Here is a 22,573-nt window from a genome sequence, read left to right on the forward strand (position 1 = left end):
TTAAAAACAAAAATATCCCAAACAACATGGTTATAGCAATAAATGCAAAAAATGCCTTTGACAAAGGACAGCATCCATTTATGCTAAAAATTTTATAGCTGAAGGCACAAAGGACCATTTTTAATATGATATAAAGTATGTATCTAAAACCAAAGCAAGCATCATCTGCAGTGGGGAAAAAGCTTCTCCAATATATACAGGAGTAACCCAAGTATACTCCCTTTCTCTACTGCTATTTGACATAGTTCTAAGAATGCTTACAATATCAATAAAGTTAAGAAAAAGGAAAGTAAGGATAGCAGTATAGGCAAAGAGGAAACAAAATTATCCCTACTTCTTGATAACATAATGGTTTACACAGAAAACCTGAGAATATTAGAAAAGAAAGTGATACAATTAGTATCTCTGATAAAATAGCAGTATACAAAATAAGTCCATAAAAATATATAGAAACAACAAACAAGATCCTGGGGAGATAGAAAGGAAAAGCCCAATTACAATAACTATAAAATAAGTAATATATGTGAGAGTTAATCTACCAAGGCACAGTGAAGACATATGATACAATTACAAAACAATCTTTAAAGAAATGAAGAATGTATTTAATTGGAGGGATATTTGTTGCTCATGGCTGATCTATGTCAATTAATTAAAAATACAAAACAGTACTATCTAAATTAATTTACAGATTTACTGCCATAGTGATTAAACGGTCAAAGAGGTCCTTCACAGGGCTAAACAAAATAGTAACAAAATTCAATTGAAGGAAAAAAAGTTCCAGAATCTCAAGGGAAGTATTTTCTTAAAAGAAGGAATGAAGAAGAAATAGCACTTTTAGACCTGAAATTATGGTTGCTGAGGTGTTTTCAGTTATGTCCAGCTCTTCGTGATCCCATTTGGGATGAAACAACAACCATATAAAAAATGCTCCAACTTACTAATCAATAGCGAAATTAATATTAAAACAATTCTGAGGTCCTACTTCACAATTATCAAACTGGCAAAGATGACAAAAAAGAAAAATTATAAAAATTACAAATGAAACCCAAAGGCTTCAGGAAAACAGGCACATTGATGCCTAGCTGGTGGAGTTGTGAAGTGATCCAGCCATTCTGCAAAGTCATTTGGAACTATGTTCAGAAAGTCACTCTACCCTCTGACCCTATCATAATTACTAGACTTACAAACCAAAGAAAGAGGGAAAAGATCCATATATACAAAAATATTTATAGCAGTTCTTTTTGTAATGGCAAAGAACTGGGAGCTAAGGGTAGCCATCAATTCAGGAACTGTTAAGCAAACTATGGTTTATGAATGTAACGGATTATTTCTGGGCAACAAGAAATAATAAAAAGGAGAGTTCTCAGGGAAACCTGGGAAAACTTATCTGAAGTGATACAGAGTAAAGTAAGCAAAAAAATTTATATAATAACAACATTGTTAAGAAAATAATTTAACAGGCAATTTTCAGAGGAAGAAACTAAAGCTATCTATAGTCATATGAAAAAATGCTTTAAAATCACTATTGACTAGAGAAATGCAAATCAAAATGACTCTGAGGTACCACATCACACTTATCAGATTGGCTAACATAACAAAACAGGAAAATGATAAATGTTGGAGGCATGGCGAAATTGGAACACTAATGCAATGCTGGTGGAGTTGTCAACTGATCTAACCATTCTAGAGAGCATTTTCTTTTTTCTTTTTTTAAAAATTTATTTATTTAACATATTTAGTTTTCAGCACTGATTTTCACAAGAGTTGGAATTACAAATTTTCTCCCCATTTCTACCCTCCCCCCACTCCAAGATTATGTATATTCTGGTTGCCCTGTTCCCCATTCAGCCTTCCCTTCTGTCACCCCACTCCCCTCCCATCCCCTTTTCCCTTCCTTTCTTGTAGGGCAAGATAAATTTCTATGCCCCATTGCCTGTGTATCTTATTTTCTACTTGCATGCAAAAACTTTTTTTTTTGTTTCTGAACATCTGTTTTTAAAACTTTGAGTTCCAAATTCTCTCCTCTCTTCCCTTCCCACCCACCCTCCCTAAGAAGTCAAGCAATTCAATATAGGCCACATGTGTATCATTATGTATAACCCTTCCACAATACTCATGTTGTGAAAGACTAACTATATTTTGCTCCTTCCCAACCGATCTCCCTTTATTGAATTTTCTCCCTTGACCCTGTCCCCTTTCCAAAGTGTTTGTTTTTGATTACCTCCACCCCCATCTGCCCTCCCCTCCATCATCCCCCCCTTTTTTATCTTCTTCCCTCTTCTTTCCTGTGGGGTAAGATACCCAATTGAGTATGTGTGGTATTCCCTCCTCAGGCCAAATTTGATGAGAGCAAGATTCACTCATTCCCCCCTCACCTGCCCTCTCCTCTCCTCCCACAGAACTGCTTCCTCTTGCCACCTTTATGCGAGATAATCCACCTCATTCTATCTTTCCCTATCTCCCTCTCTCAACATATTCCTCTCTCATCCCTTAATTTGATTTTATTTCTTTGAGATATCTTCCCTTCATCTTCAACTCACCCTGTGTCCGCGCTCTCTCTCTCTCTCTTTATATATGTATATACATACATGCACATTCACTTATATATATAAACATATATATATATGCATATTCCTTTCAGCTACTATGATATTGAGGTCTCATGAATCATACACATCATCTTTCTATGTAGGAATGTAAACAAAACAGTTCAACTTTAGTAAGTCCCTTATGATTTCTCTTTCTTGTTTACCTTTTCATGCTTCTCTTGATTCTTGTGTTTGAAAGTCAAATTTTCTATTCAGCTCTGGTCTTTTCATTGAGAAAGCTTGAAAGTCCTCTATTTTATTGAAAATCCATATTTTCCCTTGGAGCATGATACTCAGTTTTTCTGGGTAGGTGATTCTAGGTTTTAATCCTAGCTCCATTGACCTCCGGAATATCGTATTCCAAGCCTTTTGATCTCTTAATGTAGAAGCTGACAGATCTTAGGTTATTCTGATTATGTTTCCACAATACTCAAACTGTTTCTTTCTGGCTGCTTGCAGTATTTTCTCCTTGATCTGGGAGCTCTGGAATTTGGCAACAATATTCCTAGGAGATTTCTTTTTGGGATCTATTTGAGGAGGCGATTGGTGGATTCTTTCAATTTCTATTTTGCCCTGTGGCTCTAGAATATCAGGGCAGTTCTCCTTGATAATTTCTTGAAAGATGATATCTAGGCTCTTTTTTTGATCATGGCTTTCAGGTAGTCCAATAATTTTTAAATTATCTCTCCTGGATCTATTTTCCAGGTCAGTGGTTTTTCCAATGAGATATTTCACATTGTCTTCCATTTTTTCATTCCTTTGGTTCTGTTTTATAATATCTTGATTTCTCATCAAGTCACTAGCTTCTACTTGCTCCAATCTCATTTTTAAGGTAGTATTTTCTTCAGTGGTCCATTGGACCTCCTTTTCCATTTGGCTAATTCTGCCTTTCAGGGCATTCTTCTCCTCGTTGGCTTTTTGGAGCTCTTTTGCCATTTGAGTTAGTCTACTTTTTAAGGGGTTGTTTTCTTCAGTGTATTTTTCAGTATTTTTTTGGGTCTCCTTTAGCAAGTCATTGACTTGTTTTTCATGGTTTTCTTGCATCCTTCTCATTTCTCTTCCCAATTTTTCCTCTACTTCTCTAACTTGCTTTTCCAACTCCTTTTTGAGCTCTTCCATGGCCTGAGACCAGTTCATGTTTTTCTTGGAGGCTTTTGGTGTAGGCTCTTGCACTTTGTTGACTTCTTTAGGCTGTATGTTTTGGTCTTCTTTGTCACCAAAGAATCCAAAGTCTGAGACTGAATCTGGGTGTGTTTTCACTGCCTGGCCATATTCCCAACCAACTAATTTGACCCTTGAGTTTTTCAGCGGGGTATGACTGCTTGTAGACTAAAGAGTTCTATGTTCCACGTTTGGGGGGGATGAGCCAGCTCTGCCACACCAGTACTCCTCCTTCCCCAAGAACCCCCAACCTGGACTGGGCTTAGATCTTCAGCAGGCTGTGCACTCCTGCTCTGATCCGCTCTGATCTTAATTCCTCCCACCAGGTGGGCCTGGGGCCGGAAGCAACAGCAGCTGTAGCTGCCCCACCTCCGCGAACTCCTTCCATTCCGGAAGCTTTTCCCACTAACCTTCTCCGCTGTCTTTGGTGTTTGTGGGTTAAGAACTCTGGTAACTGCCGCAGATCACTGATTCAGGGTGCTAGGGTCCGCTCCGCCCCCTGGTCTGGTTGGTCTGAGCAGCTCACACTGGGCTCTGCTCTGGTCCACTCCCAGCTCCCAGCTCCGTGTGGGATAGACCTCACCCAGAGACCATCCAGGCTGTCTTGGGCTGGAGCCCTGCTTCCCTCTGCTGTTTTGTGGGTTCTGCAGTTCTAGAATTGGTTCAGAGCCATTTTTTATAGGTTTTTGGAGGGACTCGGCAGAGAGCTCACAGCTTACCAGCCGCCATCTTGGCTCTGCCCCCGAGAGCATTTTCGAACTATGTCCAAAGGGTAGTCAGATTGTGCATACCCTCTGACCCAACAATACCACTACTGGGTCTGTATCCCAAAGAGATCACAAAAAAAGGACCTATATATACAAAAATATTTATAGTAGCTCTTTTTTGGTGGCAAAGAACTTAATTAAGGAAGGTAGCCATCAATTGGGGAATGGCTGAACAAGTTATAGTATATGAATGTAATAGAATACTATTGTGCTCTATAAGAAATGGGGAACATATGGACTTCAGAAAAACCTGAAAGGACTTACATGAACTGATGCTGAGTGAAATGAACAGAACCAGGAGAACACTGTACACAGTAATAGTCACATTGTACAATGACTGACTTAGATAGACTTAGCTCTTCTCAGCAATACAAGGATCCGAGACAACTCCAAAAGATTCATGATGGAAAATGCTATCCACATCCAGGGAAAGATCTCTGGAGTCTGAATGCAGATGGAAGAATACTATTTACTCTCCTTTTCTTTTGTTGCTTTGTTTTGTTTCTTCTTTCCTGTGGTTCCTCTCATTAGTTCTAATTCTTCTTTACATCATGACTAATGTGAAAATGTTTAATATGTATAAGTAGTTTAATAATGTGTAAGTAGAGCCCATATCAGATTGTAAGCCATCTTGGGGAGGAGGAAAGAGAGAGAAGGGGAGAAAATTTAAAACTCAAAATGTTATGGAAGTGAATGTTGAAAACTAAAAATAAATTCATTATATAAAAACAAACAAAAAAGAACAATAATTTTGAGAGACTTAAGAACTCTGATCAAGTGACCAACCAAGATTCCAGAGGACCAATGATAAAATACCCCACCTACCTCCTGACAGAGAAGTGACAGACTCATGCAGGATGAGATAAAAACATTTTTGGTATGGCAAATGCAAGCTTTTTTTTTTTTTTTTGCTTAACCTTGCGTATTTGTTACACAGATTTTGTTTATCTTCTTTTTTCAATAGTGGGGAAAAAAGGGACAATAAATACATGTGACTTGGAAAAAAAAAGTTAAAAAGAAAAATAAAGTACCCATACTATTTGATCTAAGGACTCCACTGCTGAGCATGCATTCTAAAGATTGTAAAAGCCCAAAGGAAGACTCCCATATCCACTAAAATATTCAGGATATCCATTTTTATGGATGAAATAGAATCAGAGATGCTTAGTGACTTGCCTAAAATCACACAAGTTAGTGACAGAGTTAGGATCCACCAAATCTTCTCACTCCTAACCCAGTGCTCTTCCCCCTATACCACATCAGAAATGTCTATTTTTCTACAAATGATGTGGTGAAAGATATAAACTGCTTAACCATGAAGGAAGACAGTGGGGCAGGCCAGGGCAAGAGAAGAATACTCTCAGCAGTGAACAGAACTAAAGGGATCACAGAGAGTCCAGCAAAACTTACCATCTACTTCTGTATTCTATCATTTTCCAGCAGTCTGCCAGATGTGACTTTATATAGTAATAAATTTGATTTTCCTATGTGGCTCATGGAATTAGTCTCATTGCTTTGTACACATTATACATTTATATTTATTATACATATACAATTATACATTAAACGTAGCTAACTCTCAGGATGGGACCAAGAGCAACTGGATTATTATGGTGGGGTTGCTATTGAGGTTTTTGTAGTACAGTGTGAACTGAAGCCAGTGAGGTGGACCAGGGGATAAAACATAATAATCTAGTTGGCTCTTGTACAATCTGAAGTTTCCTCATCTGTAAAATGAGGGGGAAAGAATGGAATGGAAGCTTGTATTAAGGGCTTCCTTTGAACCAGACACTATGCTAAGTTCTGGAAATATAGATATAGGCAATCAAAACAATCCCTGTCCCCAAGCACCTTATAGTCTAATAGGGAAAACCAAAACACACAGAAGAGTAGTAGATAGTGGTTTTGGTAGTGTTGATTTTATTGCTAATTTCAGAGTTAGCATAAGAAAGAAAGAAGGAAGGGTGAGGTAAACAAAGCATGGCATAAAAATGGCCAGAGAGAAGCATGGTAAGTCTGGATTACAGCTATGGTGAATGCTCACCAATCAGAAACCCCAAAGTCCCACAGATGTTTGGACTAGATTCTGTGGTAGAGCGATGAGTTCACTCTAGAAAGCAGTATGGAACTATACCCCCCAAATCACTAAACTATGTATACCGTTTGACCTAGAAATACCACTCTTGGCATATATTTCAAAAAGATCAAAGAAAGAAGGAAAGGGCCAATATGCACGAAAATATTTATAGAAGTAGTTTTTGTTCAGAAACAAAGTAGGATAGGTGTCCACCAAATGGAGAACAAATTGTGGAATTGGAATATTGTGTAAAATATTTTTTAAAAAGTAAGATGTAAAAAAAATTTTTTTAAATGATGAATATGGTAGATAAAGAGAACCTGGATAGCTATTCAATGAATTATTGCAAAGTGAAAATGAGTAAAACCAACAGAATAATTTATATTCACATATATTCTTGGCAAAGAGGTGATAAGACTGGAGATACAGAATGGGACATATATTGTCAGCCACTGAGGATGTACTGAATTGTTTTGCTTGACTATATTATTTTTTAAATGTGAGAACTTCTACTTAAAGGTAGAATAAGCAAGTGGGTAATGAGATGAAAAAAAGAACATCAAAACAAAAACATACTGAAGAAAACAAAAAAATTTCAGAAAAGGACACAGGGTAATTTTGTTAACATCATGTTAAATATGAGCTATGAAAATATATGTAATAGAAATTCATGGTTTCATGAACAATACTTTTTTGTTCTTCACAGCATGAAATATTTAAGTTTGTTGATTAAAGTTAACTTAATAATTAGAAAGAAAATATATTTTAAGAGGTCACTAGAAGGAAGCTAAACTCTTGAGTAACTGAGAAAGCAACAATGGTCTTAAAGGACAGCAAATGAAGCATACTTCCAACCAGAAAGACAGGTAACTACTAAGGCAGAACATTATATGAATTGTCAAATGTGGACAGTACCAGAGGTGTTTGCTTAACTATTTTTCTTATTATAAAGGAGGGTTCAATATGGGGGGAGGGTGTTTTTTCCCAAGAGATGACAATGATGTAAATAAAAACAAAAGGCATCAAAATATATTTTTTAAAAAGAACAGGGCTCCTGGTACAAAGCCTCTCTTGATTAGTTACCTGCTCTCCCACAAGCCAACTCACAAGCTATGAATACTTGAATCAGCTGCATAAAATACAATGTCGAGAGCTGTCTAAGGCCCAATCTTTTTTTGTTTTATCCCTTTCGTGAAGTACTTCACAAGCCTTAGGAAAGATATCACTCTCAGTTCAAAAATCTTCCACGGGGCCCTACTGCTTACCAAATAACCCCTTCCCTCCTAGTTAAAACCTTCAAGCCTAGCCTGAGGTAGAAAGCAAGGCTACCACCTATGATTGCAACCCCAACAAACAGGGACAGCAAGGGAAAACTCTAGCCACAGGAATGGAGAAGATAAGAGAAAACTGCTTAGCTTTATATCAATTTGGCTTTCAGCCTATCACAAATCTAAAGTCTGGTTGGCAGATTGCAAACATGGATCCTGGGTAGCTTGGGACAATGAAGTTGGTCACACTACAAAACCTTTTCTTCTAGGGCCCAAGTGAAGCCCTGTCCTAGGAATGTCAAGAAATAGAAGGGGTGATATAATACTCCAAACTAAGTTAATGAACAGGTATATGGAACTTAAGAGACATCAAAATATGTGTGTACATTTCCAAGATCAACTGGGTCCTTAGCCTAAGGGAAAACAAGATGCCAGCTGCTTATGGTCCCATACCTGACTGGAACACATATCTGGCCAAACCCTGCATTAACTCTGCTGGCCATGTGGGTGGAGCTGACTCTCCTGTTTCTCTCTTTAGTCGAAATGTCAACTCGAAGCCAAAGCCACTGGGTCCATCTGTTCCTGTAAACCTAGAAGAAGAAAAGCAAATTGTTTTAAAATTAGCCAGCATTAATTATACCAAGGTCTTATGACTAAAATATCTTTTACCCTTAATATACCCCCCTATCCCTAGAAACTTTCCCAACTCACCCCACTGTATTCTCATCTCCTTTTTTAACATACTCCCCAGGCTACTTGAATACTTAATTTACTTAGTTTATTAAATAATTCTCTATGTGTTCACATGTCTGTTGTTTCCCGTGATGGACTAAAACTCTTCTAATCAGTGACTGTCTTTTCTTTTTTTATAGCCATACTTTACCACCTATCTCCAACAGTGCCTAATACAGAACTCTACAAACAGTAAGCATTCAAACAATGGTGTTGAGTATTGGTAGTTGGCTGTTGGATTTGACCTTCAATATTTGGTGATTCCTAAAGAGATCCATAAGGTACTAGGGTAGGAACAGACTAAGCACAGTCCATGGTAGGCTCATGATCTTCATCAGGAACTCTGACTCAAGGATAGCAGCATTTGCTCTAATTTTTTCCCTCTCCTAGACAGTATGATAAGCAAGTTAACATTTACATGCTGCAAGGAGTGATAAAGAATAGAAAAAAAACTGCTAACAAACATCCTGAAGGGTCTGCAGTTTAAGGAACTCCTACAACTGGACATTAGTTGACAGCAGGAATGATGTACAATACAGAAAAGAAACTGGTCTGAACAGCTCTGTGCATCAGACTGTGCTTGGGGCAAAGGGAGCTTCCAAAGACAAGTATTTGAGAGAGATATTCGGTCTGCCAGCTATGAGATGGGTTAAAATGTGTTCATGATATAATTTTCAGCAATTATATCTTGTACAAACATGATGCATGGTGATTATACACATGTAAACTCCTTAACATACAAATATAAACCACAAACTAAGATGACAGCCAACAATCCCTTGTTGGCTAAGCTTCTGGAATCTGTGATCGGAGATGAGAATTTTGACAGGGAGATGCTATGTCCAGTACCAAGTCCTGAAAACCTTTCATTTTCAGCATTTTGTTCTGTCATCAACACCTCAAAAGGCTGAAAGGCCTGAAGATAGGAAGAGTCTTCTAGGGTCTGTCAATTCCAGTTCTGTGTGTAACTTAATGTTACTATTAAATAGGAGCACCATTGAGTCTGGTCCACCTTTATATGCTGGAAAAGAAATTTCATGAACTGGTAGGCCAACCCTTCCAGCTCAATAAAGGACAGACACTGCCACATTGTAAATGGCCATATAATCCAGTTGCTCTGAAAAGGCAAAGCACCTAACTACCAAAATTTGCCACATTTAAAAAAGCTTTTCATTGGTATGTTTTCCCCCCAAATATCTAACAATTTGGAAAGGCAAGTAAATTTTGAAAACACACACCTGGGGTTTGAGACACTGAGCAAATATGAGGGGCAGGTGGGTGGTGCTATGTGTCTCTGAACTTATTATTCAATACTGCAGCACTAGTGCTATGATGTCTGTGATGGACATCCCAAATGAGAACTAAAAAGGATACCAGAAAAGAACATTTAACCACACTTGTAGGAGGCTTATGAAGGAAGAAGAAATGAAATACAGAAAGGAAATTGAAAACTACAGGGTCCTACAAGATGGATTTTAGACTAGAATCTGTGCAAGAGGAGAGAAGTCACTAGAGTTGGGGGGGGGCTGCCCTCAAGAAACCACTAATTAGAAGCAGTTTTGTAATATGTATTAGAACATTAACCCTAATCCTTTCATCTCTGGCCAAGAAAAATATAAGATTTTTAACTGCACAGACGTAAGAAACAAACTAGAAGAAACGCAGTCCCCCCTCGGATTGCACAATTATGTGAGCACTTGGATGCAATGGGATAATAAGACATAATCATTCTTAAGGGAGAGGGTTAGGTATTGGGGTGGGTGTGTGTGTGTGTGTGTGTGTGTGTGTGTGTTTTGTGTGTGTGTGTGTGTGTTTTGTGTGTGTGGAGGGGGGTGGGGGTGGCGCGGTGTTAAGGGAAGAAGACAGTGCACCATATGCCTGCAGGCTGCAATGCTTTCTCTGGATGCTGCATCATGGGCAGGCCAGCCCTCACTTGATGAGGTAGGAGGAAAAGCTCTGGGCAGATGGAATCCACCTGCATTTGATTACCACCCACAGGGCTGATTTGATGAAACTTTCAAAGCCTAAAGGGTGGGTTAGAAATGGCTTCAGTGCAGTCATGAAACTTCACCTGTAATATTATCAAAAAGCTTGTTCAAAGCAGGCTAGAGAAGTCACCAGCAAAATGAGGTCATTTGGGTTTATATATTTTCATGGATGGATGGGCTAGTTTGGCCTGGACCTCCAAGAGTACCCTTCATTTATTCCTTCTCAATGGCCCTACTGTTAAGCTTCATTTACCCAGAGGATGACACCAGGGGACAAAGCAAGCCTCCCTGATGTCTAGTAGTTCTTCATCTCTACTAAGAAAAGACCAAAAAAGAATGGGTATTTAGGTCCCAAGCAGGAGGTCAGGTTTAGAGAAAAAGGAAAAAATGAGCAGATAAGGCTTGTAAGACAATGGAAGGTAGTCAAGGGATGCTATGAAATCTCCCCATCTCAAAGTCTTAAAAAAATAAACTAGAAATGAGTCTCATTTGTATCAGGTAGAATATATGTGGTTCGGTCTGAAGGTGGATAACCTGTTAAATCCATTCTAGTTCAAGAATTTCCTGATTTTGCTCACTGAGGTGTTACAAAGGCTGGCTTTCAAACCAGGCCAAATACACAAGTCTTAACACACTAATACAAGTGACACAAGGTCTAAGTCCTGGACACAAGGCTCTCTAAGCTCTATAACACAAATATCCAGGGGATAAGCAGCCTCTCTGTTTTCCCCTAAAGCAAGCAGCTATAAGGCATTATATAAGCTATAATGGAACCACTAATTCTAAGCAGGGAATATGAATCCCATATAACAGGAACTTCCCAGAGATATCACAGGCACAAAACAAAGCACATTAGATCTAGAAGGGATTATCTAGTCCAATTTTCTCATGTTATAAATTAGGAAAATGAAGTCCCAGAGAGGTTTTGCCCAATGTCACAAAGGCTAGTAACAATGAAGCTGGGATCTGAACCCAGGTCCTCAGATTCCAAAGCTGATTACACCACAACAAGCTGCACAAATTGCTGACAGCCAAGCAGTGTAGACACCTGTCCAAGGAGATAAAACACTCATTACATCCAAACACTACAGAAGCAGACCACCAACACCAGTGATGTGGGCATCTGTATCATAAGCCCCCTCCCTTAGGCCCAGTCCAGACTCAAAACTCACCAACAGTACTTCCTACTATATTACCCAAGGAGACAGAGCAGGAACCTTTCAGCCAGACCACAGAGGATCCCTTACCTAGAACTAATCCTGTAAGTTTCCAATGTCACCAATACCGAGTGACTATGAACCACAGAGTACTGACAGAGAACCTCATCCTGTACACCTTGAGGGGATAGGCTGAGCTGTGTACACTCATCTCTCTCTCATCCCTCCATCCCCCAGTCACTCTACCTGCTGTATTTGTTCCTTTAAACCCTTGATGCCACACAGGGTACTTGACAAAAAGCTGGAGCAAAACAAATATCACTCCTATGAACATTTGCAAACAGTCACCAGGAGCAGTCAAGTTCTGGCCTAGAAAAAAAGTATGTTGATGTTTCAGTTTTTGTTTTTCAGTCATGTCTGACTCTTCAAGACCCCATTTGAAGTTCTCTTGGCAAAGACACTGGAGTGGTTGGTCACTTTCTCCTCCAGCTCATTGTACAGATGAGGAAATTGAGGCAAACAGGTTAAGTGACTTGCCCAAGGTCACACAGCCAATAAGTGTCTGAGGCTGGATTTGAACTCAGGGAGATGAGTCTTCCTGACACTAGGCCCAGTACTCTATCCACTACACCACCTAGCTGCCCTACTGCCATATTTAAAATGCATGAACTTGACAAATAGATTCAGTCCTTCCTATGTGAAGAAGCCTTCAGAAAAAAAGTCAAACTCTTACTATAGATAGATAGTAAGGACAATCATGAAGACCCAGGAGGGTCTCCTAGGCATGAAGTTTAAGGAAATCACTTGGAAGCAAGGTGCTCTCTGCAGTCTGAAAATGATGAACTCATCAGCTTGAGGGTACTAAACAAAATGCTTCTGAAGGGACCACAGTAAAGATTCTTCTCTGCAATACACAAAGGAGAGAAAAAACATCGAGGGGAAAATAATTCACAGAAAATTCATCTTTGCCATTCCCTAATAGATGAGTGATCAAAAGATAAGAATAGTACTTCAGGTTAAAAAATGTGGTAGGTCATATAAGAACCAAACTCCAACTTTTACTCCAATAATGATATAAAAAAAGCACCAGACTGAACAATGACCAAGAAATCCAAAGGGAAACATCAATAGGCTCCTTCACCCAGCCCAAGACTGCATAAACACACTCCAGAAGCTGTGGACACTAGGAGTCCTGCCACAGAAGTCAGCTTGAATAAAGGTAAGCAGATAGAAACACATGACAGCATGTTAACACCCTAAAAAATACCCAGTCCCTTGATCCATGGAACCTTAGTGGGGACAGAAAACCACACAGCACCCTGACAGAGGAAAAAGGTGTGAGGTGAGGTGAGAATGGAAGCAGCAGATTCCTGAATGGGGAAATACAAAGGAGAAACAGAAGACCACCCATCACTGATCAAGTAAACTGCCCCCTCATCAAGGAAGACCCAGGAAAGACAAAAGACCACCCATCCAGTGACTTGTACAAGTCTCCCAGGGGAGACAAAAAGACTACCTGATTAGAGAGAATTCAGAGGAGCTAGACTGTCTAGTGTCCTGATCAAGAAAACATCAAGGGAAACTAAAGACCACCCAGTACCCTGATCAGGGATGGCTAAGAGCCAAACTCTGAGTTGCCAGGGACATAGAAGCCTGCCAAGCCTCTGAGTTCAGATACACCATGGGAGGTAGAAACCAGATGCAGGAAATCAGGAACTGAACAGAACTAAACAGGGCCTGACAACTCAACTCAAGATGTTGGAGGGAGCAGTGCCTGGCCCTATTACTGGCCCAAATCAAGACCTAAGGCTAGAAAGAAGAGTAAACAAAAGAAGACACTGAATACTATTTATAAAAATATTATGGATGAAAAATCATCCAAGAGGAAAACCTGAAGAGAATAACTATAGAATAACCACAAGCTGAGACTTAGAATAAAATGGGTTGGCCATAAGAACTACATAAGGAATATTAGCATAAAATCAAAAGATTTTTAAAACAGAAAAAAATTATAAGTGTCTTCTATCAAAAACAACTGACCTAGAAAAAATGTTTTAGGAGAAATAATATAAGAGTTATCAGACCACCTGAAAACAATGACTTAATAAAGCCTATATGACATTACTTCAAGAAATCATAAGTGAAAATTGGTCATGTCAATTAGAACCAGAGGTTAAAATTAGAACCAGAGGTAAAAGTGAAAATAAAAGAGTTCACCAGTCACCTTCTAAAAGAAACTTCAAAAGGAAAAGTCTCAGGAATGAGATAGCCAAAATCCAAGACTTCTGAGTCAAAATAAAAATATTGCAAGCAACATAGAGAAAGAGTTCAAGTACAAAGGAGCCTCAGTTAGGACCCCACAGCACTCTTGGTAGCTAAAATGATTTTAAAAAAAGAACCGTAGGAAAAAATTATTCCAAAAGGCTAAAAAAAAGGGGGGTGGCTTACAACTAAGAATAATTTGCTCTGCAGAGATAAAATGAGGGAAAAGTACAAGATGATAGGATAGAGGGAAATACAATTTTTTTAATTCAATTTTTTTTAATCAGCAAAAATCTGCCTTTCCTCCCTTCCCCTACTCCCCCCCCTCCCAAATGAGAAAGAAAAAGAAAACCCCTGTTACAAACATATAGTCAAGTCAGTATTTCCACATTAGCCATGTCCAAAACAAGATATCTCATTCTGTACTAAGTCTTTCACCTCCCTAAGAGCATTTTTTAATGAGTCCTCTGGAACTAGAATTGGTCATTAAGCTGATCAGAGTTCTTAGTCTTTCAAAGCTGTCTTCATAATATTGTTATTGTATAAATTATTCTGGTTCTATTTATTAAATTCGGCATCAGTTCAGAGAAGTCTTCCCAGGTTTCTCTTGACGCCATCCTCCATCATTTCTTACAGCACGATAGTATTTCATCACATTTACACACCATAACTTCATCCATTCCAAACTAGACACTGTACTCCCTCTTCTACTAAAAATAAAAATCTTATCATGAACAAATTAATTAAAGGAGCAAGAATAAAATACCTAATGCAACTACTGATAGAAGAGTTTGTGAATGACCAAATGAGATAGAGAGGCTATCACAGCGAATAAAATGGCCAACTTTAATTACTAAAATTTAAAAAACTTTTCTGTGAACAAAATCAATACAGCCGACATTATTTTTAAATTTTTTAAAAAAATTCTGACAAACACCAAATAAAATTAGTATTCCATACACAAAGTAGAGCAGAAAAAATAGAATTATTCATTAAAATGTAGTTAAAATCAGAAAGAAAACTTGGGAAAAAAAATCTTTGCAGCAAGTCTCCCTGATAAAGATCTGGTATACAAGATACAAGTAAAAGAAATATACATATATATATGGATGGATATGGATGGATATATACACATATACACATATGAGTATATATGTATATATGGAACTGACTCAAATAAATAAGAACAAAAGCCATTCTCCAGTAGATAAATGGATAGAGGATATGAAAACAAAGTTCTGAAAGGAAGAAATCTATGCTTTCACCAGCCATATGATAAAATGCTCCAAATCACTAAAAATTAGAGAAATGCAAATTAAAACAATTCACAGATTCCCACCTTACACCCAAATTGATAAAGATAACAAAAAACGAAAAATGACAATTGTTAGAAGGGCTGTGGGAATACAGGCGCACTGGTGGGTTGTTGATAATCGAAATATGAAATGATCCAGCTATTCTGGACAGCAATTTGGAACTATATTCATAAAGTCACTTTGACCCAATAATACTAGTATTAAGCCCATACACCAAACAGATCAAAAAGGAAAGGATCTATATACAAAAATATTCATAGTGACACTTTATAGCAAAGAACTAAAAACTAAGAGAGTATCCATCAACTGGGAAATAGCTAAGCAAATTATGGTATATGAATGTCATGGAATATTACAGCACCTTAAGAAATGACAAAAGGGATGGATTCAAAAACATCTGGAAAGAAATGTTTAAAAAATTTTATGCTTAACAAATTTCAAATAAAATGAGCATTTCTATATATAAGCATAACAGAAAAAGAGGATCATAAATAATATTGTGATTCTTACATGTTGCTTGCTTTTCCTTTTAGGTATATAATAAATTTAATTTGTTATTTTCAAAATGAAACTGCTTGTCTCTGTTTCATTCCAGCCTTCCTTCTGTTCTCTTCTGTGTATGTTTAAAAGAAGTTCCAGTGGTCCTCTGTTTCCTTTTCTTTATGTCTGACAATTGTATTGCTAACCCCACTTCTCTCCAATAAATTGGAAAAATCCCACAAAAAACCATCGTAACATATATGTACAGTTGAGCAAACAAATTTCAAAAATGGATGTCTCATTGTGTACCTTTAGTTTATCATCTCTCTGTTGGGAAGTAGGTAGCATGCTTCAACACTAGTCCTCCAGATTTGTGATTGCTCATTGCAATGATTATAGTTCTTAAGTCTTTGAAAGCTGTTTCCCATTACAGTATTAGTGTTGGAAGACTCTCCTCAAGATATTCCAATGAGAGGATGCAGCTCTCTCACAACTCCTCCAAGCAAGGGTAAAAAAATAGCACTGGACCAGAAACAATCAAGGTAATCCAAGGCAAAACTACGGTAATTACATTCTGCCAACCAAAGTCCACGGGAAGAGATAGGGAAAGAGGGAATTAAGCATTTGTTAAGCACCGATTCTCTGTCAGGCATTGTGTTAAGTGCTTCACAAATATTACCTTATTTGATCCTCACAAAAACCTGGTGAAGCAGGTGCTATTATCATCCCCATTTTACAATTAAGAAAATTTGCTCAGAGTCAGTTATTAAGTGTCTAAGGCCCCATTTGAACTCAGGTCTTTCTGACTCTAGGTCCAGAACTCTATCCACTTGAATACTGGAAGGAAAGGGGTCTGGCCTGGAAGTCTCAGAGCATAGACAGGGAAGCCTAGAGCTTGAATCTATGGGATTCTCATGCGTTTCTCCCAAGTGCATTTTCGCCCAACATACTGGAGGCTTTCCTTACTTTCTTCCAACATTCAGGGTACCTAAGTGGAGCATTCTGGCTTTCCGCTTGTCATCTTCATTATTGCCAAATAATCAACCCACCTTCTCTCTTTCTGCCATAAAATTCTTTGATAATTTCCTTTATTCCAAAGGCACCACTTGGTTATATTATAAATTCCTATCAACAGGCAAAGAAGCAACAAATATTTATTAAGTGCTTTTTGTATGCCAGGAACTGTTATGTGCTTGAGTGTAAAGAGAGAAGAGAGATGTATAGGACAAAACTCTGGGATACACCCAGCTAGGAAACATGTAAAATCTTGTGAAAAAGGATGGATAGTTATGAATAGTACCATCTCATAAAGCAGAAAGAAGCAATGGAGGATAAAACCAGTAGAGAAAGTTTGGCAAGATATACACTAAGCAAAACCATTCAAGGGCATTCAACGATTAAATTAGCAAGAGGATTGAACAGAGAAGAAACATGCAAAAGACTTGTTCACAGTATTTCAACAAATTCTCCTCTGTCTAGGACAGTGGAACAACCATACCTGAACTTGAACATCACCATCCCTGAAGTGCTTATAAAGGAAGCTGAAATGGCACTAAAGAGAACGAAAATGAGAAAAGGGCAGGGGGGGTGCAGACTGGATCAAGTTCATAATAAGTTCATAATAGAGGTAATGTTCACTATACACTGAAGCATAAGAACACAAAGACCAAAATGAAGAAGCTTCCTACCTTTCAAGGGGCTTACATTCTTCTTTTTTTTTTTTGAAAGTCATATGATGAATTTATTTTACATTAACAAGGAAAAGTAAGTCATATGTAAGAAAGATTAGAGGTTTCATGTACAATCAATTTCTATTCTACTTTTTATATGTAAATACTCACTATTTGACATTTGTTAAGTTTAGAATTTTTTTTCATTTTTTTTATTTAATTCATTTAATATATTTAGTTTTCAGCACTGATTTTCACAAGAGTTTGAATTACGAATTTTCTCCCCATTTCTACCCTCCTGCCCACTCCAAGATGGCATATATTCCAGTTGCCCCGTTCCCCAGTCAGCCCTCCCATCTGTCACCCCACTCCCCTCCCATCCCCCTTTCCCTTCTTCTCTTGTAGGGCAAGATGAATTTCTACACCAAGGGGCTTACATTCTAACAGGGGAGATAACATCTACATACCTAAGAGAGTGTGTGTGTGTGTGTGTGTGTGTACATATATATGCGACAGAGAGGAGAGAGAGAGGGAGAGAGAGAGGGGGTGGGGGAAGGACACTAGCACAGCTGACAGATCAGAAAAAGCTTCATGCAGATGATAGCAATGGAGCTAAGTTTAGGAATTCTCAGAGGTGGAGGTTAAGAGGAGGTACAAAGGCATGGTGACTAAAGATGAGGTGTGAAGAACAGCAAGAAGGCCAGTATGGCCAGACTGTTGAGTAGAGAGTGTTAAGAGCTATTAAGGGGTCCCCTGAACATGGTGTTTTGAGTTGCAATATTTTCCAGAAACAGTGGCCCCAGAGCATGCAGGAGGCCCTAAATGTGTCAAGGACAAAGCTCCCCTTGAGCCGATATAATTTGTTGTTGCACCCTAAGCTGGATTCTCTGTGTATCCTTGGGAGGCAAAATAGGCACCAGCCAGTCTGTGCCAGGTTGGGATAATGCTTGTGCAGCTGACATTCCAGGACAGACCCCTTTGCTGATAAGCAGACCCACCCATATTGATAGTCCAGCAGCTCCCAAGGAAAAAGAATGAGGCTTCTGCCATGGCCTTGCACCTCCCCTTAGGGAGTGGTCTTGTCTTTTTCCCCACCTTTGCTGCACCATTTCTCTTCCCACATCATGCCCCTTCTTGGTATCCCCCCCCCCCCCCCGCCCACCGCTTTGTCCTGCTAGTATAAAAATGTAAACTTCTGCAAAGACTGAGAATCCTTTGGGTTCCACATGCATGTTCATCTCTCTTCTAATGAACCTGGTTTTCATATAAGTCTTGCAAAGTTTTGATTGTCTGTTGACAAGGATGGGGAGCAAAGTTTGAGAAAGTTGGAAAGAGAGACTGGGGCTAAATTGTGAAGGGCTTTAAAAGTCAAACATTAATTTATATATGATCCCAAAAGCCATGGAGAGTTACTGACACTTATTGAATAGGGAAATGACACTATTAACAGCTGTGCAGATAATGGCTTGGATTATAGAGTGCCAGAGAAACCATTTAAGAGCTATTGCAACAGTCCAGGAGAGAGGTGATGAGAATCTGAATTAAGGCAATACCTGTATGAGCAGAGATATGGGGACAGATTTGAGAAATGTTGCAGAAACAGAAATGACAACTAACTGGATATGCAGGGTGAGGGAGAATGAGGAGTTGAGGATAACACCAAGGTTACAAACTTGGGTAACAGGAAGGATGGTGGTATGTCCTTGACAGAAATAGGTAAGTTCAAAAGGAATGGATTTTGGAGGAAGATAATTAGATCAACTTGAGATACACTGGAGTTTGAGATGTCTATGGGACTGATGTAGGACTACAAAACCCAGGAGAAAGGTTAGAGTTAGATATATTGAGCTGGGTAGAAGTCATCTACACACAGAAATGATAAATAAACCCATAGAAGCTGATGAGGTCACCAAGAGAGAATGAGAAAAAAAGAAAAGAGCACAGGAAAGAATTCTGTGGCATACCTCCAGGTAGGGGACATCACATGGATGATGAACTAGCAAAAAAGGCTGAGGAGAAATCAGGTAAGTAGAACTACTGAGAGAGTAGTTTCAAGAAAATTCAAAGCAAAGTATATCCAGGAGAGGGTGGCCAATAGTGGGAAATGCTAGAGGCCAAGTAGAATGAAAACTGAGAAAAGAACATCAGATCTGGCAATTAAGAGATCACTGGGGTAGCCAAGATGGCAGCATAGCAGGAAGCAATACAGCAAGGCATCCCCTCCCTGCAAAAACAAACAAACAAAAAAAAAAAAACCCAAAACAACAAACCCTTCTCCAAATAGGTCTTCAAAATGCACCATATCTAGTCCTGATGGGGAAATCCAAGATAAGGTCCCAGCAAATCATTTTTTGCGCCCCGGTCAACATAAAGAGACAGACAGAGGTTTGCAGACAAGGTCTCATATAGAGCATACCACTGACCAGGGAGAGACTGTAGACTGGGACAAGAAGGGGTCCCAGACCCATACGAGGGCACTACAGTAGGGAAAGTTAGAACTGGCTGCTTTGTTTACCATTACCCAGTTCCAGGTCACAGATACAGGGCAGAATGACAAAAGGACTTGTATCTGCACACCTGCACCCACCCCACCTCCACCCCATTAAACTCAGGTCTTAAGCAGTATGAGGAGAAAGGAGCAAGTTCAGAAGCAAGCAGCAATTCTGTGGCTCCAACGGCAGGAACCAGGGCAGAGTATAAAATCCAATCTAAGGCCTGCAAAGGAATAACCAGAGCAAGAATCCCAGGCCAAATGGGAGTCTGCAGTTCTGTAACTCTGAACCAGCTCCCCCCTGGTGGCTGACAGTGGCTGGGTCCACAAGTATATATATATAAGGCATATGTGTGTGTATGTGTGTATATATACATATATGTATATATATACACCTACATATACATGTATATGTGGTCATATATCTATACAAATAAGGAAGGGTTGGGGGGAATGGATAACATTTGAACCTCACTCTAATCTGAACTGGTCAAAGTAAGAAACTTTACACACACAGAGAGCTGGATACAAAAATACAGTGTACTCCATAGGAAACAGGAAAGAAAGGGTAGAAGGGAGAATCAGAGGAAGGGTAGATTAGGATAGGGATTGGTCCTATGCAAAACAATCCTAAAGGTGTATGAAAATATATAGCTCTTTTTGAGATTGCAAAATAAGGGAATATGAGGAGGTCCTCATAAATTGAGGGATGGCTGATGAAGTTACAGCAAATAAATGTGATGGTATACCATTGCGCTATAAGAAATAATGAAGAGGGTGGTTTCAGAGAATCATGGGAAGCCCTATATGAAGAGAGATGAGAGTGAAGTGAACAGAACCAGGAGAACAATTTATAGAAAAATAACATCATAAAGACAATTCTTTCAGAGGACTAATGATGAAACATACTACCCACCTCCTGATAAGGAGCAGAGAATAAGATGTATAGCAGATATGGCTGATGCAGAAATTTGTTTTGCTTGACTATACATGTTTTTCTTTGCTTTTCAGTGGGAGGGCAGGGATGTCTTAGGGAAAGAAAGAAGATTTTTGCTGACTGAAAAAAGCATATATGACTTTTTCCAAGTTTAAAAAATATGATTGGTAACTTTGAAGATAACAGTTTTAGTGGAGTCAGGAGGTCAAAAGCCAAGAATGCAGGGACTGAGAGGAAATAAAGATGATGACTAATAGAATGCTTTTACATGAAGTTTGGCTATTAAAGAGAAAAAAAGATACAGGAAAATACTGCTTGTTGATAATGAAGTCTTGTTGAATTAATTTTTCTGCAGAGCCATATCCAGTCAAATAAACTGAAAACAGCCTTACTAAAATGGAAAAACATTCAATTCAAGACCCCTCATCCAGCCTAAGTCCACTTTTCCTGCTAAATCCTGGTGGTCCTGTTCTTCTAAAGAGAGAGAAGCTTCTTTGATTTTGATATTTCATAAAGCTGAAATCAAGGGCCTTCTCTTTGTGAAGCAGAAAGTCCAAAATGCTTTTTAATCCTAAAGCAGGTCAATTTGCTGGTCAAACCCTTCCCTGAAAGTACTAAGCCACAATGATCCCCAGTGGGAACTTCAGGTTCAAGAAAAAACTAAGTATAGAACCTATTCGAAACTGAACCAGACCTTTAAGGCTAAAGCATACTACCCAATGGAAGTCAAACGACATGAATGACTTTTTTTTTTGGAAGGGAGAAGGCAGGGCAATTGAGGTTAAGTGACTTGCCCAAGGTCACACAGCTTGTAAGTGTCAAGTGTCTGAGGCCGCATTTTAACTCAGGTCCTCCTGTCTCCAGGGCTGGTGCTCTACTCACTGCACCACCTAGCTGCCCCTCATGAATGATTTATTGAATTCATGAATTATTAATTGATGGAAAAATTTTCAAATTCACCAAAAATCAGAGAAATATAAATAAAGATAGCCTTTAGTATCATAAGTACTATACCCTGCAGAATGGGAAAAGTAGCAAAAAAAAGTTTTGGATCAAATTCAATGTTGTCAGAAGTACAGGGAAAGAGGCATTTTAATACACTGTTGGCAGAACTGCAGACTGGTATAACAGTCTTGAGCACAACACAATAAGAATCACAAAACCCATCACGTCTTTTGATCTAGTGATTCCATTGCTAGGATTTTCCTTGAATATATGGTAAAAAGGGAAAAAAGGGACCTTTCAGATGACAATATTCAAAGCTACTTTACTTATAATGGCAAAATCATGGAAACTGCGTAACATAGAACAGATGAATCAATTATAGCATATTAGTCTAATAGTGCAGTTTTATGGTACTATATAAATGATAACTATGAAGAAGGAAACATGGACAAAACCTACATGAATCAGTGTAAAGTAAGAGCAAAAGGACCAGAACTACATGTCTATATACACCGAATACAACTATTAAAAGATAAGCCAAAGACAGAACTTCAGGTGGCATTGGAAGGTAACACAGAATAAATATATTTTCCTATGTAATAATAAAAGTAATGATAGCCAGCATTTATATAGTGCTGACTATGTGCCAGGCACTGTGCTAAGCACTTCACAATTATTACCTCATTTGGTCCTCACAACAACCCTGGGAGATAAGTGCTGTTATTATTCTCATT

General features: G+C 38.6%; 1 protein-coding gene across 2 annotated transcripts in view; it reads right to left on the reverse strand.

The window, feature by feature from the left end:
- SUFU (SUFU negative regulator of hedgehog signaling) overlaps positions 1-22,573 on the reverse strand; it is a 143,598-nt gene that overhangs the window by 89,402 nt on the left and 31,623 nt on the right. For both annotated transcript variants that reach the window (XM_036735626.1, XM_036735625.1), the window contains exon 3: positions 8,315-8,451. In XM_036735626.1, coding sequence (XP_036591521.1) covers positions 8,315-8,451 — 137 coding nt within the window. The remainder of the gene's footprint in view (positions 1-8,314; positions 8,452-22,573) is intronic.

Source organism: Trichosurus vulpecula, chromosome 8 (genome assembly GCF_011100635.1).
Source record: "Trichosurus vulpecula isolate mTriVul1 chromosome 8, mTriVul1.pri, whole genome shotgun sequence".
Classification (NCBI taxonomy): Eukaryota; Metazoa; Chordata; class Mammalia; order Diprotodontia; family Phalangeridae; genus Trichosurus; species Trichosurus vulpecula.